The following is a 21386-nucleotide window of genomic DNA, read 5'->3' on the forward strand; positions in this document are numbered from 1 at the left end:
CAGGCGCTTCGCTCCCGTTGGCGGGCCCAGCCGGTGAGGAGAGGAGCCAGGCTGTCTCCGAGGGCGGGGGTCGCCCCCAGCCTCGGCAGCCCCTCACACAGGAGCGAGCGCGGGGCCCGCCTGAGGCCGCCTGAGGGGAACGCCCGCCCCGCCGGCCGCCAGGTGCGATTATCGGCACGGCGGCGGCCCCGGGCGCGCCCCTCACGACGCCAGCGGCGCCCTCCTCCCGCTCCGGCGGCCGGGCAAGGCCAGGGGACCCGCGGGAGGCGCCCCGCGGCCGCCTCCCGCCGCGCCGGGGCGGCGGATGGCGCTGCGCAGCTAGTCGGTGCATTGCGGCGGCGGGCGGACCGCCGTGCCGCTCCGCGCCGCGCCCGTGGCCATTCCAGACGGCGGCACCGCGCCTCGCACAGGAGCAGCCGGCGGGAGCCGCGCCGCCGCAGCCCCGCCATGGCCAAGGAGGGAGCGCAGCGAGCGGAGGAGACGGAGCAGATGATCGAGAAGGAGGGCGGCAAGGAAGCCGCCGAGGGCAGCGCCGCCGGCAGCCTGCGGGCTGGGGACACGAAGGAGATGAGAGCCGTGGTGCTGTCCGGCTTCGGGGGGCTCAACAAGCTCCGCGTGTCCAAGAAAGCCATGCCGGAGCCGCAGGAGGGGGAGCTGAAGATCCGCGTCAAAGCCTGGTCCAGTATCGCTTCTCGCCCTCTCCTTCCCTCTGGGGCGGTCGGGGGGCCGCAGCCCCGCGGGGGGCGGGCGGGGTGCGGGCCCCCCTCAGGCGGGCGGGGGGCCGGGGGGCTCCCCCACGCACACCCGCCTCGCGCCAGCCGCCTCTCCCCGTGCTGAGGGCTTCGCCCTGCAGCGGGGCTTGCCTGGCCTCGGAGGGAGCCGGGGCGGCGGGCGGAGGCTCCCGGCGGGCCGGGGTGCGGGGTGAGCCCCGCAGGCTCCCCTCCCGCCGCCCGGGGCGGCGGGCGGCTGTTGCGCTAACTTCCCTCACTTGTGGCTTCCCCCGCGGTGGGGGGCCCCGCTCCGAGCTGCCTCTGCAGCTTCCTGCCCCGCTGCCGCCGCTGCTCAGGTACCCCCGTTCCCCGCGGCAGCACCCGGGAAACCCGCCCCGGGGTCGGGGCTGAGCTCCGAGTCACTTGGTAAAAGGCGGGCACGGAGTAAAGCCGGGGGTCTGTCTGCTGTCAGCAGCAGCTGTGAAGGGAAAGAAATTATCGTTGATTTTCACGGTACCAGCAGGGAGAAATGGGGGAAAGAGCTGGCCAGTTGTGTTCGGGGTTTTGTTATTTTCGTTCTGAAATGTGGACGCCAGCTTGTGTGTGTTTCTCAGCACCTGTCCCTTTCCCTTCTGATAGTAGCTGTTACTTTTCTCCTGGGAATCACTTACTTCAGTCTTCATAATTTTTCTTTGGAGCTGGTGTGATGGCGTAGCGGGAGCTGAGGATAACTTACCAGTGCTTAATTCCTGTGCCCAGTTGACAAGTGGCTAGCAATCTGGTAGCATCCTGAAACGAGCTTTCCTAGAAGGCTAATTTTTTTTCCCAGACAATTGGAGCAGACTGTTCTTCCTAGATAGCTGGTTCTCAGTGCGCACGTTCCTTCATGAAAATAGGATTATTTTTTTAAGTGACAGAAGCAACATTAGGGTCTTATTACACAACTTGATGTATACCAAAGACCAAATTAATCTCGCCTAGGCGGGGATTTATCTTTTTTTGTCCTCTTCTGCTATGTGAAAACATGGTGCTTCTGGAAGATAAATTCCAAGGTGAAGGCCAAGTTGTTTATTTTAGAAGTAACTTGCATCAAAAATTATACTGGTATGGGGCAGTGAGCTTGTTTTGAACGATGTATGCAGTGGACGTGCCTCATATCTTGGAACACCCCGGTAGGTTAATGTAGCTGAATGTCTTGGCCTGTTCAGACACTGGGCTTTCCATCCTGTACTTAATGGGGATCATAAGGTTTGTGACCTATGCGAGTATTTTCCTCTGCCACCCCAAGGTGTTGCCCATGAAAAATGGTGATATCCATCAATCTGAATGAGAACTAATAAATGAACAGCTGAGATTTTTTGCATTCTAATTTGTTTGGTTTTTTCTCTATTAGTCACAATGGGAAATGCAAGAAATTCCATAGTAGGTGCATATAAGAAATAATGGTAGCTTAGTAGCCGCTGGGTAGCTCATTTTGCTATCAAGCAGGGCTGTAATTGCATTTGAGAATAGGCTGTGTTGTTTTCTGAGTGATTTTTTTTCAGCTGTTGCGTTACAGAAGTTAACATGCAAAACTTAAAATGTTCTGAGTGTATGGACATATTCCTTTAAATGCCTGAGTGGTTTAGCGCACTCTCCAGTACCTGTATGAATTCCACTTTCATCAAAGCAGTAGTATCACAAATAGCAAGTTACCTGCAAAAGAACACTTAGCTATAAAATAGAAATATTCAGCTCTGCAACTACAGTTGCTTTCCAGGGTTGCATTATCACTAGTGAGCTGTGCGAGTTGCACACTTGCTGTTTGACATCAGTAGACCTGCTCAACTGCTTCATAGTTACTGCAGGTTGCACAATACCGTGTGTGTTTTGGAAGCTTCCCTTGAGGTCAGAGGAGCCTGTAGCCTGTGTAGCATCTGCTTGTCATTCCTGGCTGGAAATGGCCATAGGGCTGAAATGCGATCTGGTCACCAAAGTGTGCTTCCAAACAAGGCAAAAATCAATTTGCTGATCTTCTTGACCCGAGTCCGTAAATACAGAAGATTGATCAGGATGATGATGGACTTGCGGTCTAGTCTGGGAGACTGAGTGAGAAAAACGTCTGTTGGCTTTGCCCAGTGTAGCATGCACTTGTTAATGCACGCAGTGCTGAACTTGCCAAAGATGGGCTGCTCTAGTAAGACATATTCATGACAAATAATGTTTTTAGTTGAATCAGTTTTGCGGTCATCGTTATAGATTATGATTATCATAACCATCAACTTGTGGAGAAAAATAGTCTTTATTTTAAGAAGAATGTGCACATGCATGATAAATAGCATATATCAGTAAAAAGTGCAAGTTCTATGTGGTCTCTGCATTCACTGGGAGATGAAACCAGTTGAATTATATGTATACACCAGTTAAATCCTATGTGTACGTTTTGTAGCATGGTACTATAAATGGAGGAGATGGAGGATATGTTGCTATTAGCACTAAGCCAGATGAATAATTCTTTTGAAGGTCTGGAATATCAATGATCCAATTGAAAATGTGTCAGCTGAGATGAGTCATGTGTTAGCCTCATTCAGTGACTAAGAAATGGAACAGCCATTGATGTCCAAGCTGAGTCACAGCTTCTGCATATTTCCTGAAATAATTTTTGATTGATAATGATGGAGTGGTTGAAATTGCTGTATTTGTTTGTATTATAATTTGCAGTCTGCGAAACACTAGTATACATATTGTTTAAAAGATTAGACAAATAGCTAGAACAAACTGAAGTATTTCAGATAGGGTGTGTGAATAAGGAATGGTGTCCTGTAATTACCTCCCTTTATTTTTCTTTTCTCTGCTATAATTATGTCTTCCTTGTGCCGCTATACATGTGCGTCATGAGGAATGAGGCAGAAGTGACCCTTCTGACTGTGACTGTGAGATAACAGCACTTTAAAAAACTGGTAGCAAATGAAAGAAATCCTTAGTATAGCAGAGTAGCAGACAGTGTATCAGTTTTGTCCTTAAAGGCAGTCTTGTTCATATACTGTGGGTGTTTCTGGATAAAAAGCATGAGATCCAATCATTTTAAACCTTTCCACTTTTTTTTTTTTTTAAAAGGTTGTCAGGCAATTTGCTGGCCAGGGGTAAGAGGAGGGATTTTAAGAATGTAAAACTCAGTGGTCCTCTTATTTGCTCTGTTGTATTTCATTAACTTCAGTAATTAATTTCAGTGGAGTCTTACAGTGGAATAAGAAAGACAGATCCAAACCAGCACCTCTCCAAACCAAAGTGTGAAGTATGGTCTGCATGATTTGGTAATTTGCAGTGGAAGGTATTGGGCATCCTCGAGTGCTTGGGACAAAGCAAGGAGAACCAAGCTGACGGTTGCTGGTTTGATGGTGAAAGAAGTCTAGAATACAGCTTTCTATCCACAGGACTTTCCACGCTTAAAAAAAAAGAAAATAAAAATGCAGCAAAGCTAAACCACAAATACAGAAAATAATATTCAAGATCTTCAGAACTGGTGTTAAGGCAGAGCATTGCAGACTTAGAAAGTCAGATTCAAAGATACTTCCATGTTTGATAAACTCTGCCTCCAGAGATGCACAGGTAATTCAGTCTATGCAGTTCATACCAATATCCCTGCTCTTTCGCAGAAAGGTTCTTGCAGAACCCCTATGTCAATGTATTGATCTTGGTAATTCGTATCCTTCCCTATCTTCATTTGCATCCAGCTCTTGATTTAGGATTAAAAATACATGACTGCAAGAAGTTTTTGTCACTGGATCACATTGCATTTACACTTGTCCCTCTGTATATGCCCTTACTTAAAGTTCAGGAGTCACTTTCTCTGGCTACACACCAGAACAGGCTATGCTGGTTTGTACTGATAGAAGAAATAAATTGTGTTTATTCTCCAAAACCATCACTCTGCATGAGACACATTTTCTTATGATACTCTGTGCAGCCAAACTTCCCTTTTCTTGTGTCTGCTGTAGGTTGAATCTCAATGAAGGACTTGGTAAGGTTGGGTGTCTTGGAGGTAGTTACTGAACTAGCCATTCATCTTTGGGCCCTCCAGGTTATTCAAAGGAAAAAAAATATAAATTGCCATACAACGTAATTGTGCTTTCAGATCTATTGGTGTTGATAAGGCTTGTTCAAATTTGGCAGGTAAAATAAAACAACTTATTTCTGTCCTTACATGGAGAAGAATGGAAACAAATGCATGTATGAGAGTAACAGGGATGTGACAACACATAGACATATAGGAGATTAAAGATGAAGTGATTGAAGAGGAAACTGTCTGGAAGGTGACTAGAAATGATTAGAAATGCTGGTCAACACTCTGTGTTCCAGCTAGTAATTAAAATGATAAAAACATGTGACTTAGGTATTACATACCTTGTGTAGTGTTTTTTCCTGTCCTTATCACACCTGTTCTAGTATCAGGTCTTGTAAGTTCATTGTAATAGAGATGAACTCTCTATTTTATTTAATATTGCTGCCTTTTGTTGAGGATAAAGACAGACGAAAGAGAAATGGAACTGGAACAGAGCTGAATTGGTAGTGTTATGTTGTTAGATGCAAAAGTGAATATGTGCCCTTTCAAAAATTGTCTGACAAGTTATTTCGTAAGAATGACTGTTTCTAGAAAAAGAGCTGCAATAATGTATTTGTAATCATATGTCATTATCAAATAGCTATGGTCTTTGCCATATCCGTCTGCTTGTTGCCTACTTGTTACGATGTCGTGGTGTGTGTTCCTACACAGGCATCACAGTTCTGCCTCCAGCTGCCTTTTCTTGCAGGAAGGTAGAAAAATTTACCTTTTTGTAAAATGCTTACAGTGTGGAAAGATGTATTCAAAGATCATCACTGAAGTTAATATACAGAGACAATGGTAGCCACCATGTATGTTGTTGGTTTTTTGGTTTTGTGGTGTTTTGTCCCCCCACTCCAAATGATGACTGCCTTGCAAGCATTTTGTTATTTGGAATTTCTCTTTCATTATCAACATTACAGTGGCAATATAGGAGGTGGTCTTAGCCACTAGCTAAGAAGTGGCCTTTCCAAAATAATTTCGAAGCTCCCAACTTAATTGTGCTAAAACCCCTCCTAACCTTCCATATTGTTAATGTTATGAGCTTTGTGTATGAGCATGTTGGGGTATTTTTTTTTTTTTAATTTTTCTCCTGAGTTTGTCAAGCTAGATTGTCAAAATTATGTTTTTCAAAAATAATCTATAATCTTGCTTTTACAGAGCTAAAAGTTGTGGGTTCAGGTTCTTAAACCCTCCACCACAATTACAAATATTTACATTTGGTGGAATTCCCTTCTTCCCCACCCCCCCCCATGACCTACATCTCATGAATACTGTCTTGTCTTCGTGCGCTGTGTGTCTACTCTGTCTTTTTGTTTGTTGGGTCTGTTCAATCTGTATGTGTCTTGATTAGTATCTGACTAAAGCTCCATCTTATAAATACTTGTGCACATCAGTAATTTTATGTAGCCAAGCAGTTGCTGGTATCGTATGCGTGAGTAGGACTGTGCATAGCTTCATGGAGTCGGGGGAGTTAGCATGCAGCAATTTTGGCTAACAATAAATACAGGGCTGTGTTTTGGAACAACGGATTGATGCTGAAACATATTTTAGCTAGTTAGGAGTTTTAGAAGTTTTAACTGTATGTAGGGCATTTGTGCCAGTAATCAGTATATGCACAGTAATCAGTAGATAAACACAGTACCTCTTTTGGGTGTTTTTTTGTGGCTGCCTAGAAAACCACAGAATTTTATTTAGTGAAATTAGATAGCATGTAACAGACAAAGCAAAGACGCTTCAAAATTTTTTGCAAAACTGAGACTACAGGGGAAGACCAGTATTTTTTCTACGCAGCAACCCTGAGGGCTCCAAAGATTTAAATAACCTTTGCAAAACAAAAGTGACCCAGGACGAACAGTTTTAAAACAACAGCCTATCTGATACTTAATTAAGTTTATGTCCAAGTTTGGACTCCTGCCTGGGGCGAACACAAGATTCATTCCTGGAGTAACATCAGAGATTAGGACAGTTATGTCAGGTTGCTCTTGGCTCGAAACATCTATAATGTGTGAGGTTTGGGGTTTTCTTCTTAAACAGAACTGGGTTTACTTGCCAGCTAGTAATGCATTAATAGAAATCATAATGTTTCACTGTATTGAATTTTTAAATGGCCTTTGTGAATTTCTACATGTGACTCCTAAACAGTCTTGTAAGCTTTGGGGCTAATGACAGATACGGTTGCCTTGCATGTGTACTCTTCTGCCCGAGGCCTGTAGAGCACGGTGTAAAGTCAGTCTGTTCCACACTTGAGGAATGTGAATGTCTGCTGGGTCCCTCTTACGCTTTTTAATGCTGCCCTGAAGTTTTCTGGCTTTCCCATCAGTCATGTCAAGTTTTCTTCCTCTGCTTTGATCTATGGTAATAGTCTTGATTTTATCTTTTTTCCTGTGTTTTGCAGTGGTTTGAATTTTATTGATCTGATGGTGCGACAGGGAAATATCGACAACCCTCCGAAGACACCACTTGTTCCTGGGTTTGAATGCTCTGGAATTGTAGAAGCTCTTGGAGATAGCGTGAAAGGATTTGAGGTAATATTGTCTTTATTTGCAGAGCAAGACTAAATAATCACCAGTTCACTGAGTATGTTGTCCCTAATCCCTTCTGTTCTGCCAGTGACAGCAGCCTTCACCACCCTGATGAGATTTGAAAGGGCAATTTTTCCTTGCTGCTTCCCAAGCATGAGAATGACCTCCTGAACTAGTTTCTAAAGCCACCGCTGTCATCTCCTTCAAATACTTCCTGGAAAGGCACTTGTGCCATGTGCATATCCAGATGGCTAAGTAGGAACTGGAAAGCATGACTGATGTGCTTTAAGAAAGTAAAAGAAATTGAGTTAACTTGTTAAATTTCTTTTCTTGGCCATGTTTGCTTTCATCGATGCTCTGTTCCTCGAAGCCCATGCACTGCTGATTCTAGTTCCAGCTTTTGATCTTGAGTTAACAAGACCCCCATCTACAATAAGCATTGCTTCTTACAACCACGTGCATTCAGGAGACGCAGATAAAATTGGGACCCTGATTCTGGGTGTGTGACTTACTCTGATCACTCAGCAAAAGGATCTATTTTACCTAACAGAATAGTGATAAATAACAAATAGTTAATGTATATAATAAAGTTTTTATAACTGGTTGGCATTATGTACTCTTCAGTATCTCTTATTACATATAAACAGCATTGTGTCCTACCTCCTATTCCATTACTGATGTTAGACATCTATATTCCCTCTAATCTTGCACTTTATTTCCTAAGTAGATAGGATTGACGTGCATTAACTCAGTTTTATTTCAAAATTTTTCTGTCTTAGCTATTTACGGAGTCAGTCATGTCATCAAGTAATTGCGTTTTCTGAATTCTTATTGTATCTTGATCTTCAGGCAGTTACCTGAAATATTTTATTTAAAGGTAGCATTTTTGCTCTTCTAGAAGAGCTGTAAAATTTCTCACTTGAGTAAAGATAATGACCAATGCAGTTTCTAGTAGGGCTTCAGTGATGAGCTCTTCTTAGGACATTTCTCTACCTTTGCCCTCTTGCCCCATCTCTGCCATGAAACAAATCATAATCTTCCAGTGCTTTTTGTGACAAACAGTAACTTTGCTGTTTGAAAAACTCTGTTGCTTTAGTTGTTCTGCTCTAGTATCTGTCTTTTGTAGTTATGCTCCATACCGAAGAGTATTCTGTGAAAGGTGTATAGAAAGTCTCTGCTCTAGATCAGCATTTTCAGTTTAAAAGTTCTTGCTATTTTTGAAGGGCATCGTGAGGCTACAGCATATGGTGCTTGCGTGAAAAACATTGCACCTGACTGTATATACCGGGTCTCTTTCAAAGTTATATCTTTGTTCTGACTATAGAGCATGTTTGTACTCTGGTTACTCCCTGAAATTGAAACAAGCCGTGGTATTTTGTTTTTTGCTTATGATCTGCATAGCCACGGTAGTATTTGAGTGATCTAAAAGAAGGGTTGACACTCAGAATAACTGCTGTGCACAGGTATGAACCCATCAACAGGAGGACGTACCATGAGGAAGATGAAGAATGTTTTTTTATGGATTTCTTGCACAGCATAGGAGCATGCCAGATGCTTGTTGCCTCCTTGACATATGCTGTTACCACTGTCCATAGTGATGGCAGGAATGGTAAAGATTGCACCCTACATCTTCTGACCTTCTTTCCCTTTGTAGATCTCTTCCAGTTCAAGTCACATTAAAGTCATGGGGATTTCATGCTGTGGAAAAATGTGTCTTACTGGCCTGTAGCCGTCAATCTCAGTCAGCTGAGATATTGCCAGCCACTTATTGTCTTCATTTGCTGTGATTGCGTTATGACAAATGACAGCATTGAATGGCAGTCCATTTTGGCAGCGATGTGTAAGAACATATTTTACATTGAAAGAAAGCCTTTTGTATGGAATAATGGTGTAACTGCCTATTCCTTCTCCCATTAAAAGGAAAAGCTGATTTCTACTGAGCTCAAATGTATCGGGCCTGATCTCTCTCTAGTTGTGGGGATGATTCTCAGGAACTACAGCCTAGTCTGATGTGATGACTAGGCTCTGTATAGTGTTTGTAGTGAAACATGGTATTTATTATTACTAAGAAATCCTTTGGGAATCACCGAGAGAGACTTTCTTTTTGGTAATCATTTTCTGCATTCTTTTTCATAATCATTTATGTTTGTTTGCAAGGATATAGGACACATTAACACCTTCACTAATTAATCCTAGCAGACTTTAGATTTTAGATGCTTCTGTAGCAGCAGAAGGGAACCACAGAGTGGTTACCAGTGAGGCATTGTTAATTTGAATGTGTTTTTCAAAAGGAGGCGGCATTTAGGTGAAATTGGAATGACAGTTCTGTTTCAGCATCCTCGTTCTAAAAGAGACAAATCCTTCAGAACTGTCAGCAGCACCTTAGCTTTTAGCAAACCCACAGTATCCCAAAGCCAAAGTGATGACAACTACTTGGGAGACCAAAATGTGCTTGTGCTATAAACATTTGCCTGAAGGTAGAAGTGTTGTGCTTTACTCCATTACTGTGGAAAATAGTTGAAATAGTCCAAGAACAACCTGTAGTATTTCTAAAGCATTAGTGGGTATTAGAAGAATGTAAGATAGAGAGTATCAAGCAGATAAGGAAAGGTATTTTAGAGGGACAGCTTCTGTTAGTTTTAGGTAAAACATGAAGTCCTGAAGTTTCATGCTATTCCTGCCTTATTACTCATACTGTGGCTCCACTGAAGAGGTCCTTTTGTGGTTAAGGATGCTGTATTTGTTGGTGTATTATAGAAAGGCAAAGAGGTCTAAGACAAGGTAAACAATGCATAGGGGCTGCTGGGGACAAGCCATTATCAAGAGTTTGTAAGAGTTGTATCTGTGAAGGTTTTAATATATATTCGCCAAACGTTTGCTCACTGTGGCTCTCCCTAGTTGCCCCAATAGACCAATTTCTACTTTTATACAAGTGTTGCTTTCCAAGTCTGGTTGTACCCCTGCAGGAGCCTCGGAGCTCCAGTTGCCCTGTTATTATTCTTGTCCATCTGTGGGGAGTCACTATCTCCATTTTAAAAACCTGAAGTTGCAATGAAGGCCATTATACAAATGTATGAATTTGATGTCCCTGGACCTCTGAAAGGTTCCTATGAGCAACCTACTGTATCGAATACTGTATGAAGTCTTTATTTCTCCATAGTGAAATACCCTTTCACTACTATATATTTTCCAAAGAAATTGAGTAGAGAAATGTTGCATTCGAAGAGAATATTTCATTGCCCCTTTAAATCCTGTCAAATTCACTTTGTAGGCTTAGTAGTGCCTCAGAATCCAGAGGTATATTTTTGATGTTTAAGGTGGCTTATTTGAAGTTGCAGGATCAAATTCTGCTCTGATACATGGCTGTAGAAATGACAATTGTGGAAATGGTTTGGTAGAATCAGTTATTAAGATAATAAAAATAGGAGGTGGATACAGATGGTGTTATCTTCTAAACAAGTGGTTTCCGAACCCTTTCATGTGCTCTGTCTACCAGAATACAAGGCCACCCCTTCTCAATCCGCAGAGAGGAAAAGTAGCTCTAAATTAGTGTGAAGACTGAGAAAGCAAAGTGAAAATTAGGTGTAATTTTGTTTATAATGGTATTGATGAGATGCATGGAATAATCTTTTTTCCTTTTTCTTTTTTTTTTTTTCTTTTTTCTGTAAGCAAATTTCCTGGTTATTAGTAAGAATATTGTTTTCATTGTTTACAGCCCCATTTGTTATTTAGGAGCTCTGCTAGCAAAAGATGATCTGTATTAGTGATGATGGAAGACTGCTCTGTCAGAGAAGCAGTGTAGCAAAAAAGAAGAGGTGGACTTAACTTTGGATATTTTTGTTAAATTCAACTTTTTAAATAAATACAATTAAAAAATTGTAAAAGCCCAAAGCTGAGCAGCTTAACTGCTATTTTGCCAAAGATGTGGAGCACCATTATCTTCACAGTCAGTGAGTGACCCACAGCTTGAACAGGGAGAGTTGCAGGTCTTACAAGCTGCTCTCTACGGTCTCAATTGCAGCCGTTGTTTTCTTCCTTGTTTGTAGATTGGAGACAGAGTCATGGCTTTTGTAAACTACAATGCATGGGCTGAAGTAGTATGTACCCCAGTAGAATTTGTCTACAAGATCCCGGATGACATGAGTTTTTCTGAAGCTGCTGCATTTCCCATGAACTTTGTAACTGCCTACATGATGCTCTTTGAAGTTGCTAACCTAAGAGAAGGCATGTCTGTGCTGGTTCACTCGGCAGGAGGTGGGGTGGTAAGTTGGAACTTTTCTTTCTTTCTTGTCTTCAAGTAAGTGAGCCGGTCTGATGCATCTCAATTTCTGAAATGAGCCCGACCCTGCAGTTTGATTCGATATCAGACTTCCCTATGTGGGGGATTGCGGTGGGAGGAACTGCACCTGTTTTCACATTAAAACGCTGATGTGAATGGTTGGCAGGAGCTTTTGGTGAAATAAAAATGTTCTGATAACAAACTCTACCCAAAAACCCCTCCAAAACCCCCTAATTGGTTGTTAGAGATCAAGGAGCAAGAGTTGTCCCAAACATTGCGTTTCTGAACTTATGCACCTTGTACTTCTTCTATGTAAAAGAAGGCTGTAATGAAAAGAATAAATAAATCGACTCCCTGCAAAAGGTATACGTAGGTAACCATAATCCTGCTTGCAGTAAATGGCCATCTTGGAATACTCCTCCAAATACTATGTGTGAGTGTGTGTGATGCTTTCTCTGTGAAAGACCTTTTTATTTTTTTTTTCTTTTCCCTTTGCTTTCAATCCCTCTACAACAATGAAAAGCATTATCATGCCAATTTTCATGAGGAAGATATACAAATGCTGAATTTGAGTCCGTGGTGGCTGCTGCATGTCATAGTTTGGATCATTAGTAAGGAGGCGTTGTGTTGCATGAGCAAAGCAACGGTAGGATGAATTCAGTGGAATACCAGGCCACACATGAAGTAAAAAGGCAACATTTTGTGTTAACTATCCTTTTAGGAAAATGTTTCTCCTTTGGAAAATATTTAAGCTAGTGCAAAATATTAATATACTGACAGGGGAGTTTGTTTACGTTTGAAATTATGCAGTCCTTTTCCATAAGACAGATTTTTATGACCTGAGAACATTAGCAGATCTCAGCCTTTCAAACTGGAGTACCTCTTCTGTTTTCCTGTTATGCTTTATTTATGCTAAATTAATATTCGGTGGTATATCGAGGTTTGGTGGGCAGCCCCTAACACCTTATCCCTAATTCTCTGTGCCCTTAGACCTTCTTTCAGGTTCTCATATAAAAGAGACTGTAATCAAAGGAATAAAATCATGAGTTCCCTGTACAAAGTATTTTTAGCTAACGATAATCCTACTTGCAGTAAATGGTCCTCTTGGAATACTTCTGTAAATGAATGGAATTTATAATCGTATTATGCTTCGGCACAGTACAACCAAGAGCGTTATGGCTGACTTTATTGTTCTTTAATACTAATTTTTTTCATGTGGAATTTAGAACTGTTAGAGCAACACGAGGCCACACATTCAGGGGGACTGTATATCCTACAGGAATTGAAGGCTCAGCTTTAGCTGTAAGGCCGTGTGCCCAGCTGACACTGTACAGACCCAGGCTTTGCATGCAGAATTAGGAAAACACCCAAAAGTAATCCCTGTGCGTATGCATGTATCTAGAGAAAATGAACTCCTCCTTATTAAGATAAAGCGTCCTTGTTAAATTTCTTTGTTTTTCTCTTCCTTTTTCTAATCTCACTCGCCTCTGTTATTACTTCCTTCTCTTCCTGAAGCACTGTTAATGCTCTACCAACTATCATGTAGTCTTCTTCATTAGTGTCCACCCTCTGTGCTGGGCTGTTCCTGTAAGGAGCTGCTGGCTTCCTCTTTTATCGCAGATGCTTAATGAGCAGCTTTTGACTGGTCCTCTGCTGTGGCTGCTTGTGGACCTTCTCTGAGAGAAGCTAAAGAAAGGTGGATCCTGGTTGGCTGCCAGGAGAACAAGGAGAAACCAGATCCATCACCTGCGAAGTAGTTAAATAAAACAGAGTTTCCAAGGGAAAGACCAGAGATGCAGGTAGAACAGCCAAGTTGGCCAGTAACTGATATAGGTCTGCGTACAATCCAGGGGGGACTGTACGTAAGAGGGGGATGGAGCTGGCGGGCCTGCAAGGCAGGGTGCTGATCGCTGTGTCACTGTGGAGAATGCCTCATGCAGCCTGTTGTTCCTTGGAAGGGAAGAGCATGTATAGCTAGTATTGGAAAGGAAAGACTTTTCCCATTGCTTGATAGGTCTTACAGGTAAAATATCACTCTGGAGATGCATGGAATTTTTTCCTTTCTGCTAACTAGACATAAAGATTTCAGAGGGGTCTGTATTACTCTTTAAACCGCTCTAATAATCTGTCTGTTAATCCTTTAAAAGTTTAACAGCCTCAATCGAACAAATCACTCTCACAAAGTTCTTAGTTAATAAAACAGAAAACTGGCACTGAAATTGCTGTGGGAAGAGGTATTTTTTGTGCTGTTGCTTTAATAGATAGAAGGCCCATTCCCACTTTCAGCAAGTAGGAAACCTGTCCAGTTTGTTTCTAAATGTCATAGAAATTCCAGAATAGTTTAGTGAGACAATAGGCTCCCTGTGGGACCAGAAGTTTGTAATTGTTCCTTTCTCATTATGCAAGATCATTATTTTAGCTGCTTCAGGCAGTTTATGAAAAAGAACTTGTTGCTTCAAAAATGTTTGTGAGGTTCTTTGTTCTGGCTCCCCAGCCCCCTTTAGGAGGATCCTGCAGCTTTTTCAATAAATTGACTCAGGGAAAATTCTCTAGGACCTTTACTTATGTATTGCCTCAGTTTATTTATGTGGCCTTATTGTTCTTTATAGATATTTTTGGTAGTGAGGTAACTATAGCAATTGTCTTCCCATCTGTGCCTGGGGTATGATTAGTATGTGACTGTATCCTTTAATGTCTGACAGGATGCTTTAGATAAGTCAGTTTAGTTGTTTCCAGAAGTTCCAGGGGACATCAGAAGGTGATGTAGAGGAAGAGGAAAGGTTCCAAGATAATTTATCTTGAAAAAAGTCTTATGTACCTGTATCTCTGTTACAGACGCTTGAATCCTGTTCCATATACCAAATGAGTACCCTCCCTGCTGCCCACTCAACTGAGTGGGCAGGGCATCATGCAATCTTCTCTGTTCATGGTAGGAAACATGGCTAGTTGTAGGGAAGCACCTTGTCTCTCTGAACGAGGAGGAGAGAGGTGGACACTCACAAACTCTGCTTCTGACGCTGTTGGTATATTGTAGCCTTCCATCTGAAGAGGAGAACCTGCTGCAGTGCTTAGAAAGGGGGTTTGAAAGGAGAGATTGTATTTGCCTTAGTTTCCTAAGGCTGGCTTTTTGATTTTGATTGTTTGAAAAGGGGGCTGGTTTGGCTTTTCTGTATCTTCTTTTTGCCCCTTGAGATAGGGGCGGTTAAGAGAGACTAACTCTCAGCTCTCAACCTGGACAGTGAAGTAGGCTGGGGAAATTTTAGGGACCTTCTAGGAAGGCGTGGTACAGGCTCACAGTTGCATTGCATGATTCAGTCAGACTTCCATGAGAAATTAAGACCTTGCAAAGCATTCTGTTATCATTGCTCGAGCTGCTACTGACCAAGATCTAACAAGGACAAGGGTTGTCATACGCTGTCTTTCAGGCCTCTGCTTGGCAGGATGCTGAACACTTCTGCTTAAACAATTATATTGAGTAGCAGGGCATTTCAATAATTAACAAAAGATATCATTGTGTAGTACAAATAGAGTTTAAATGCTTAAAGCTACGGAAATGTTTAAGTGCCCTTCTCAACTGATTGCTAAAATAAGGAGAAAGTCAGCTAACACTGAACTTCAAAAACTTCCTGTTATCTATACATAGAAATTAATGCTCAGAAATGAGTTTGCAAGAACATATGACTTGCTGTAGGACATATATTGGCCTATCTTAACTGTAAAATCCTGTAATTAATGTTTGAAATGACTGTAAGACAATGGTGGAGTAGCTGCCTTCACAAATATACTCCCACGTCTTTTTTTTTTTTTTTTTTTCTTCTTCCTTCAAGTGAAGCAAAGTGATGACTGAAAAAAGTACACTGAGAAAACTGAGCAGTAGCATGCACCCCGCTGGGACTGATCTGCTGTATGAAGCAATTAGTTCTTTAAAATGAAGACTGTTTAAGTCAGTGCATTCAATGCAAGTCACAACACAGGCTTGTACGAGATTATAAAGTTGCTCTTAAAAGTATTAATGTAAACTTGTAAACTGTATCCTGGATTAGTTGAATTAGTATAAATACAGGACTGTTCTATTAAAAAACAAAACAAACAAACAAAAACAAAGCAAAAAAACTTAGGCTCTTCTCTTCTGGCTTTAATAAATCTAGTCTCTATCTCTATGGTATCTACGTAGAAAAGGAATTCTTTCAGGGATTTAGATTTGTGAGAGACAGCCATTATGCCCATTTGCTTATTTGTTTGTTCTTTATGTACTTCCCATTCTGAATATTTAGAGCACAAAACTTTGGTCATTTACCAAGGTTGTGTAAACACTTCAATTTCATCACTTAACCCCTCAAACACAAGGCAGAATTATGAGCCAATTCTTTAGCATTTCGATCTTACAGATGCTAAAATTAAGCTGCCTTTCATGCAGGAGCATCGATTGCTAACCTGAAGCTGTGATCTGACCTTCCCTTTCAGGCTCAGCAGCAAAGGAAATGCAAGCAGAGTAAGTTACAGATGCAGCTCTCATGTTTGAATTTGAAGGGTAAATCTGACTTGGCAACAGATTTAGGTCATCCTGGCAGGATTGGTTACTGCTTGGCAGGAACCCTCTTTTTTATTGTGTCTCCCCTGCATAAATTGCAAATATTTGAGGATGTATTCCAAACTGAATCACTGAAGTGGTGCTATTTTATCTGACAAAGAACTGGCACTCCTTAGTAGATCTAGTCACCCGCTATCACAGGCAGCATATAGGAACCCTTTCAAGAGAATTATCAAATTTCTTCTTAAAAAAATACCTATGTGTTTATCCCTTCAAATTCTCTTTGCTCTGTCTTGCTTGGTGAGAAATCTTTCTCAATTTCCAGACTTTATTTGTGGCCAGTTAATGTGTCTTTGTTCTTCTGCTGGTGTTGTCCATTAATTAAAATTAGCTCTTCTTTCCTCTTGGGGCACTTCTTTCAGATCTTTTTGGTGGGATGTATATGTGTATATGGCTAGAACAAGCTCAGAATCAAATCTCTCCTTGGCCTGTATTTTTCAGGCTGAAAGCAGGTTTATTTGTTCATACCCCTTTTTTGTAAGGCCAGATGTCCATTTCCTTGGTCATCCTACAGACACGGGTCCAGGCAGATACATACACATTTCCTGGGCTCTGAGCTGGTTGGCAGCAAAGCGTTAGTTAGCTGGTATGAAAGCTAGAGCCTTTTAAACTAGGTCTCACAGCATCCTTGATCGTTTTAAACATTGTATGGGTAGACTGAATTTAAGTCTGTCTGCACCTAGCAGGTAGGAGCACATTAAATAGCACTCTTGTGTTTGAGTCAGTCCTTCTTGAATGTGAATAATTAGAATTTACTCCACTCTTCTGATGGTCCCGGCCAGCATACTGAACAACGGCATTTATACTTCCCAGTTTGCTGAAATCTTTACCCGATACCTCCCAGGACTGCACTTGCTATTTTCATATTAGCAGTTCATAGCCGTTCTGCATTTGATGAAGTGCTTTCCTCTTATTTCATCTCCAGCAGCCAAGGAAGGGAATAAATCAGCTCACGCAGAGCTCTATGTAACCAAGTCTAGGCTGCTTTAAGTACCCAAGCGATCTCACTTAAAGCCATACAGGGTATCTTGATGCTGAGCTGCCTTGTGCCGCTGAATGCCTCTAAAGCAATGGATGTGCTCCCTCAGCAGCTCAGGAGAGTCCCAGTCCCTATTTCCAGACGCTGCCTCAGAGCATAATCTGTTAATCAAACACAAAAGCCTGGCCAGTCATACACAAAACGCAATTTCCCTGACCAAAGCAGGCTGCAGTCTCTGAAGGCCTTTCTTTTTGCCTCTCACAGCCCTGCACTCCCCAGAGGACGTGCCCCTTCCCTGAATCCCCTGCTGAGTCATGTCACAGACGGGCCGTGCTTAACTCTTCCTTGGCTGCTCTACCTTTTCAGATAGAGCTTATATCCTCCGGGCGAGGATCTCAGCTGGGGTATGTTGTCATAGTTCCACTAAACTGAAGAGGATTTATACCAGATGGAGATTCAGCCCGGAGTTTTGGATGCACCTCAGCTGCACAATTTTGTAAGGGGATAGGAAAAAACACACCCTGCAAATTGTTGCAGAAAAGAAGCGATTCTGAGGGTAAAAGAGATGATTATCTCATGGTGACTCTTTCTTCCCCTCCCTCTACTCCAAAACTTATTTGTGGAGCACTGAGCGTAGCAGATGCTGCCTTACGCTTGTTCAAGAATCACGTTTCAGTTTGTCCACTCTGCAATGTTCACCTTAGTGTTTGGTTTCCAATTTCCTCTGCTGTAATTGGAAAAACGACACCTTCAGGAGATGGAGTGTTGTGTATCTGACTTCTCCTAACACCAGAGAAAAGTTTCCCTTGATGCCAGGAGATTAGTAGATGTCTCCTCTTGCTGTTTTCTTACTGTTTGTGTACCTCGTACCACCTTCGGATATGGTTATGTGGCATCAAAGCCACATTTTGGAAATGTGGATTCTCCTCACGTTCGGTTCCAGGCAGGTTTCTTGTGCAAGATTAAGTCTGAATGATTTTTTTAAAAAATGCTGTAGCACCTCTGGGCTGCAAAAATATATCCTAGAAATGGTGGTTTCTTACTGATGCTATTGGTTCTAATAGATGTAGTTTTGCAGGGTGGTATCCTTGTTCTCTCCTGCTATAAAGCTGGGCTCAGTTTACATAATAATAAGCAAAAAAGATGCTTTCAAGAAAGTATACTGTTCTATAACTACTGTAATTCACTGCACAGTTTGCACAACAGAATGAAGTCTGGCTTGTGCCATTAGGTCAGACCCTTTCAGAAATCCACTAACTTATACCCCTTATTTATATTTCATGTAGTGTTAAGTTAGTATTAATAAGCTAATTAGATTAGTAAGTTTTCTTCTATTAATGCTTTTTATATTGACTTTTAAATGTCAAGGACTTTTTTTTTTTTTACTTTGAAATTGTTTAAATGCACAGAACAGTCTATTTCATTTTTACTTCTTAAAAGAATAGAAAAGTAGATTTTTATGTGATTATCTCAGTATGAGAAGTTTCCAGTCCTACAGGTTTAAAGCTGGGTTTTAAAGCAAAGGAATGTAAAGAAATCTCAATCTTTTACTGGATCTAAAACTACTATAAGCATATCCATTTATAATAAATTCTGTAATAATCATATGCATAGATTAGGTTCAACATACTGGTTTTATAAATTGACAGGATACCTTGAAAAGGAATCCATCAAACAGACTTTGAAGCTAAAGAGACAAGAGACTCCTATGCTAAATCTAGTATTAGGAGGCATGCTTCATTTCCACAGAACGCTTTAATCCAAGTTATTAATTTCTTTGAGGACTCACCATGTGGAGTTCTGCATGATAAATAGTATATAAAATATACTTTTTTTTTTTAGAGGACATGAATTCCATTTTAAGGGAATATTTTGTAACCATGTCTATCCCTTCAGTGAAGCAATTGATCAGTTTTTTCAAAGACTGCTAAATCCTGTTAAAGGTAAAATTAATTGTCCAAGTGAGAATTATTTTTTGCCACTTACTAATTTTCCCAGGTTCAGGAAGCAAGAATCTAGTCTATACTTATACGTGGAAATCTGCATCGTATATGAATAATTAGATGTGTGAAGAGTTTTATTTTCATTTTTCAAATCATGCTTATCTAATTAGACACCTTCTTGGAAGGTTCATACACTATTTCTGGTAACATGGTGCCTGCTTCCATATCCATGTGGTCTCCACAGTGAAAGCTGGTAGCAGAGATGATGTGGTTTTGTCTGGGCAGCGAGGAGACAGAAAGCCCTCATGTCTCTGTCTACCACAAAGCATTTTTTTAGGAGGCGAATGGCTTTGGAATCCAAAAGACAGGACAGGGCTTGTGTGCCCCCGTGATCAAAGGACGCTTCCTGGTGAGAGTGCGCGGGGGGACAGGAGCCGGCATGGATACCTCGCCTGCGCCTCCACGGCCTTGGGAAGAGGATGTTCTCCCTTCCAGCTGCAAAACCCTTTGTGCATGCTTCATTTGTGAACTATGGACATTCTGAACACCGGGGCCTCAGATACTTGCAATTAAAATGTATAGCCCTGTAAACACTAGCTACTAATCCAGAGGTAGCTACATGACTTGAGGGATTAGAAAAGAGAATTAAGAGTGACTTGCGTAGCCACAGTGCTGTTTTGGAGCTTAGTCGAATTCCATAGAAATTAGTGAAATGTTTGAGTTCATAGGTTGAATTCAATTCTCCTGTTTTTGGTGGGGAAAGCATGAAAGGTCCAGTATCAGCCTTTATTCCAAGATTTCTGAAATATGAATACTAAGAATACTTTGCACAAAAATAAGTAAGAGTCAACGTCAAATTAAGATCTTCAGAAAGCTGTGGAAGAATGTTTTGTGGAATTGCCTCAAAATACTTGAGTTGTTGATCCAATTATAAAAGTACTGGTCATATGAGTCAGTTTCAGGCTTTAAATATCTCCAGAAAGCTGGAAAGTATTCTGATCTGGGGGTTTAGATTGGCTTATCTCTATAGGGGAAGGGAGGGGTGTACTATGAGTTTGAGTCAGGAGGAAAATAGGTTATGCACATCCTGGGTTTTTTTGTGCATTTCTCCTATTCATCAGACTGTCAGTTTGTTAAATGTTAATCATCTTCTGCAGGATAAAAATCAACATGTTTTCTACTCTAATATTTGACCTTTTAAACATTCAGTGGTTTTGATTCAGGATATACTCATTATCCCTCGTCTTCCCAAGTTAGATTGAAAATGCAGAAAACTAATTAGAGAATAGATCAATAATGTCAGAATTTCACTCAACTAGCATAGACTATAACATACTGACTTATGTAAATCACTATGGGTGATGGTTTTCTGGGAGACACAGAAAGTGAGAAAAGAGGATTGCTAGTGAAAATGACTGAGAAGAGGAGAGATACAAAATCCAGATTAATTTTTTTCTTGTGATTTTATGTTACAATTTTATGGAGACTAAAACCTGGGCTTCAGAATGAGACGGTAAGTAATAGAGAAATGAAGTATGAGAAGAGTGGAACATTTTCTGCTCCCCGGAAACATTACACCTTGTGAGATAGAGGCCCCTCAGGAATGGATTTTCCTATGATTTCTAAGAGATTAGGGATTCGAACCCAGAGAAATGTTGGATGATTTTAAAAAGAAAAGGTCATTTATGTTTGGTGTTGAATTACCATGCTACAAATCAGCATTCATACCTGAGTCCTGCTATAAGTTTCTCTGAGCTGTTGGACAGGTTGTTCAATTTGCTGTGCTACTCCATTTCTTGTCTGTAAAGTAAGAATGAGAATGCATCCCTTCTCCTGCTCTCTTCTCTTATGTCTGTTGGTACCTGTTCGAAGGATCACATAAACTGCGCCTTGCTGTGTAGCAGTTTACTGACTAATCCAGTAGGAAACCAATCTGAAACTCCTGGATGCCGCCATATATAGATAATAATATTGTCCTCTCTTGCGATGTTCAGCTCAGAGGATTGTCACTAACGATTACATTCAGCCTTATATGTGAGGATGCCAAGACCCCCAGAGTATGCAGGGTTATCTAATTAGTCTACTGTAAATAAAACCCGAGCACTGATTACTGGTATTTACATACTAATAATCCGGGTTTTTTGTTGGAATGAGCAGAAATGCGTTTATCCATGGATGATTTTACTGGTCATGCAGACAGTTTCCAAATGACAATCTTTTGGCTGTAAATATAAGTAAGAATCTGCTGAATTCCATCAGATGTTATTTTTAGAATGGC

The 21386-nt window shown here is 41.4% G+C and overlaps 1 protein-coding gene across 1 annotated transcript in view; it reads left to right on the forward strand.

Annotated features, from left to right (window-relative positions):
* The first annotated feature begins 256 nt into the window (after window positions 1-256).
* Window positions 257-21386, forward strand: part of VAT1L (vesicle amine transport 1 like) — a 64166-nt gene continuing 43036 nt past the window's right edge. The window contains exons 1-3 of the mRNA XM_075161453.1: window positions 257-677; window positions 7190-7319; window positions 11363-11578. Coding sequence (XP_075017554.1) covers window positions 448-677; window positions 7190-7319; window positions 11363-11578 — 576 coding nt within the window. The 5' untranslated portion in view covers window positions 257-447. The remainder of the gene's footprint in view (window positions 678-7189; window positions 7320-11362; window positions 11579-21386) is intronic.

This window comes from Calonectris borealis, chromosome 12 (assembly GCF_964195595.1).
Source record: "Calonectris borealis chromosome 12, bCalBor7.hap1.2, whole genome shotgun sequence".
Classification (NCBI taxonomy): Eukaryota; Metazoa; Chordata; class Aves; order Procellariiformes; family Procellariidae; genus Calonectris; species Calonectris borealis.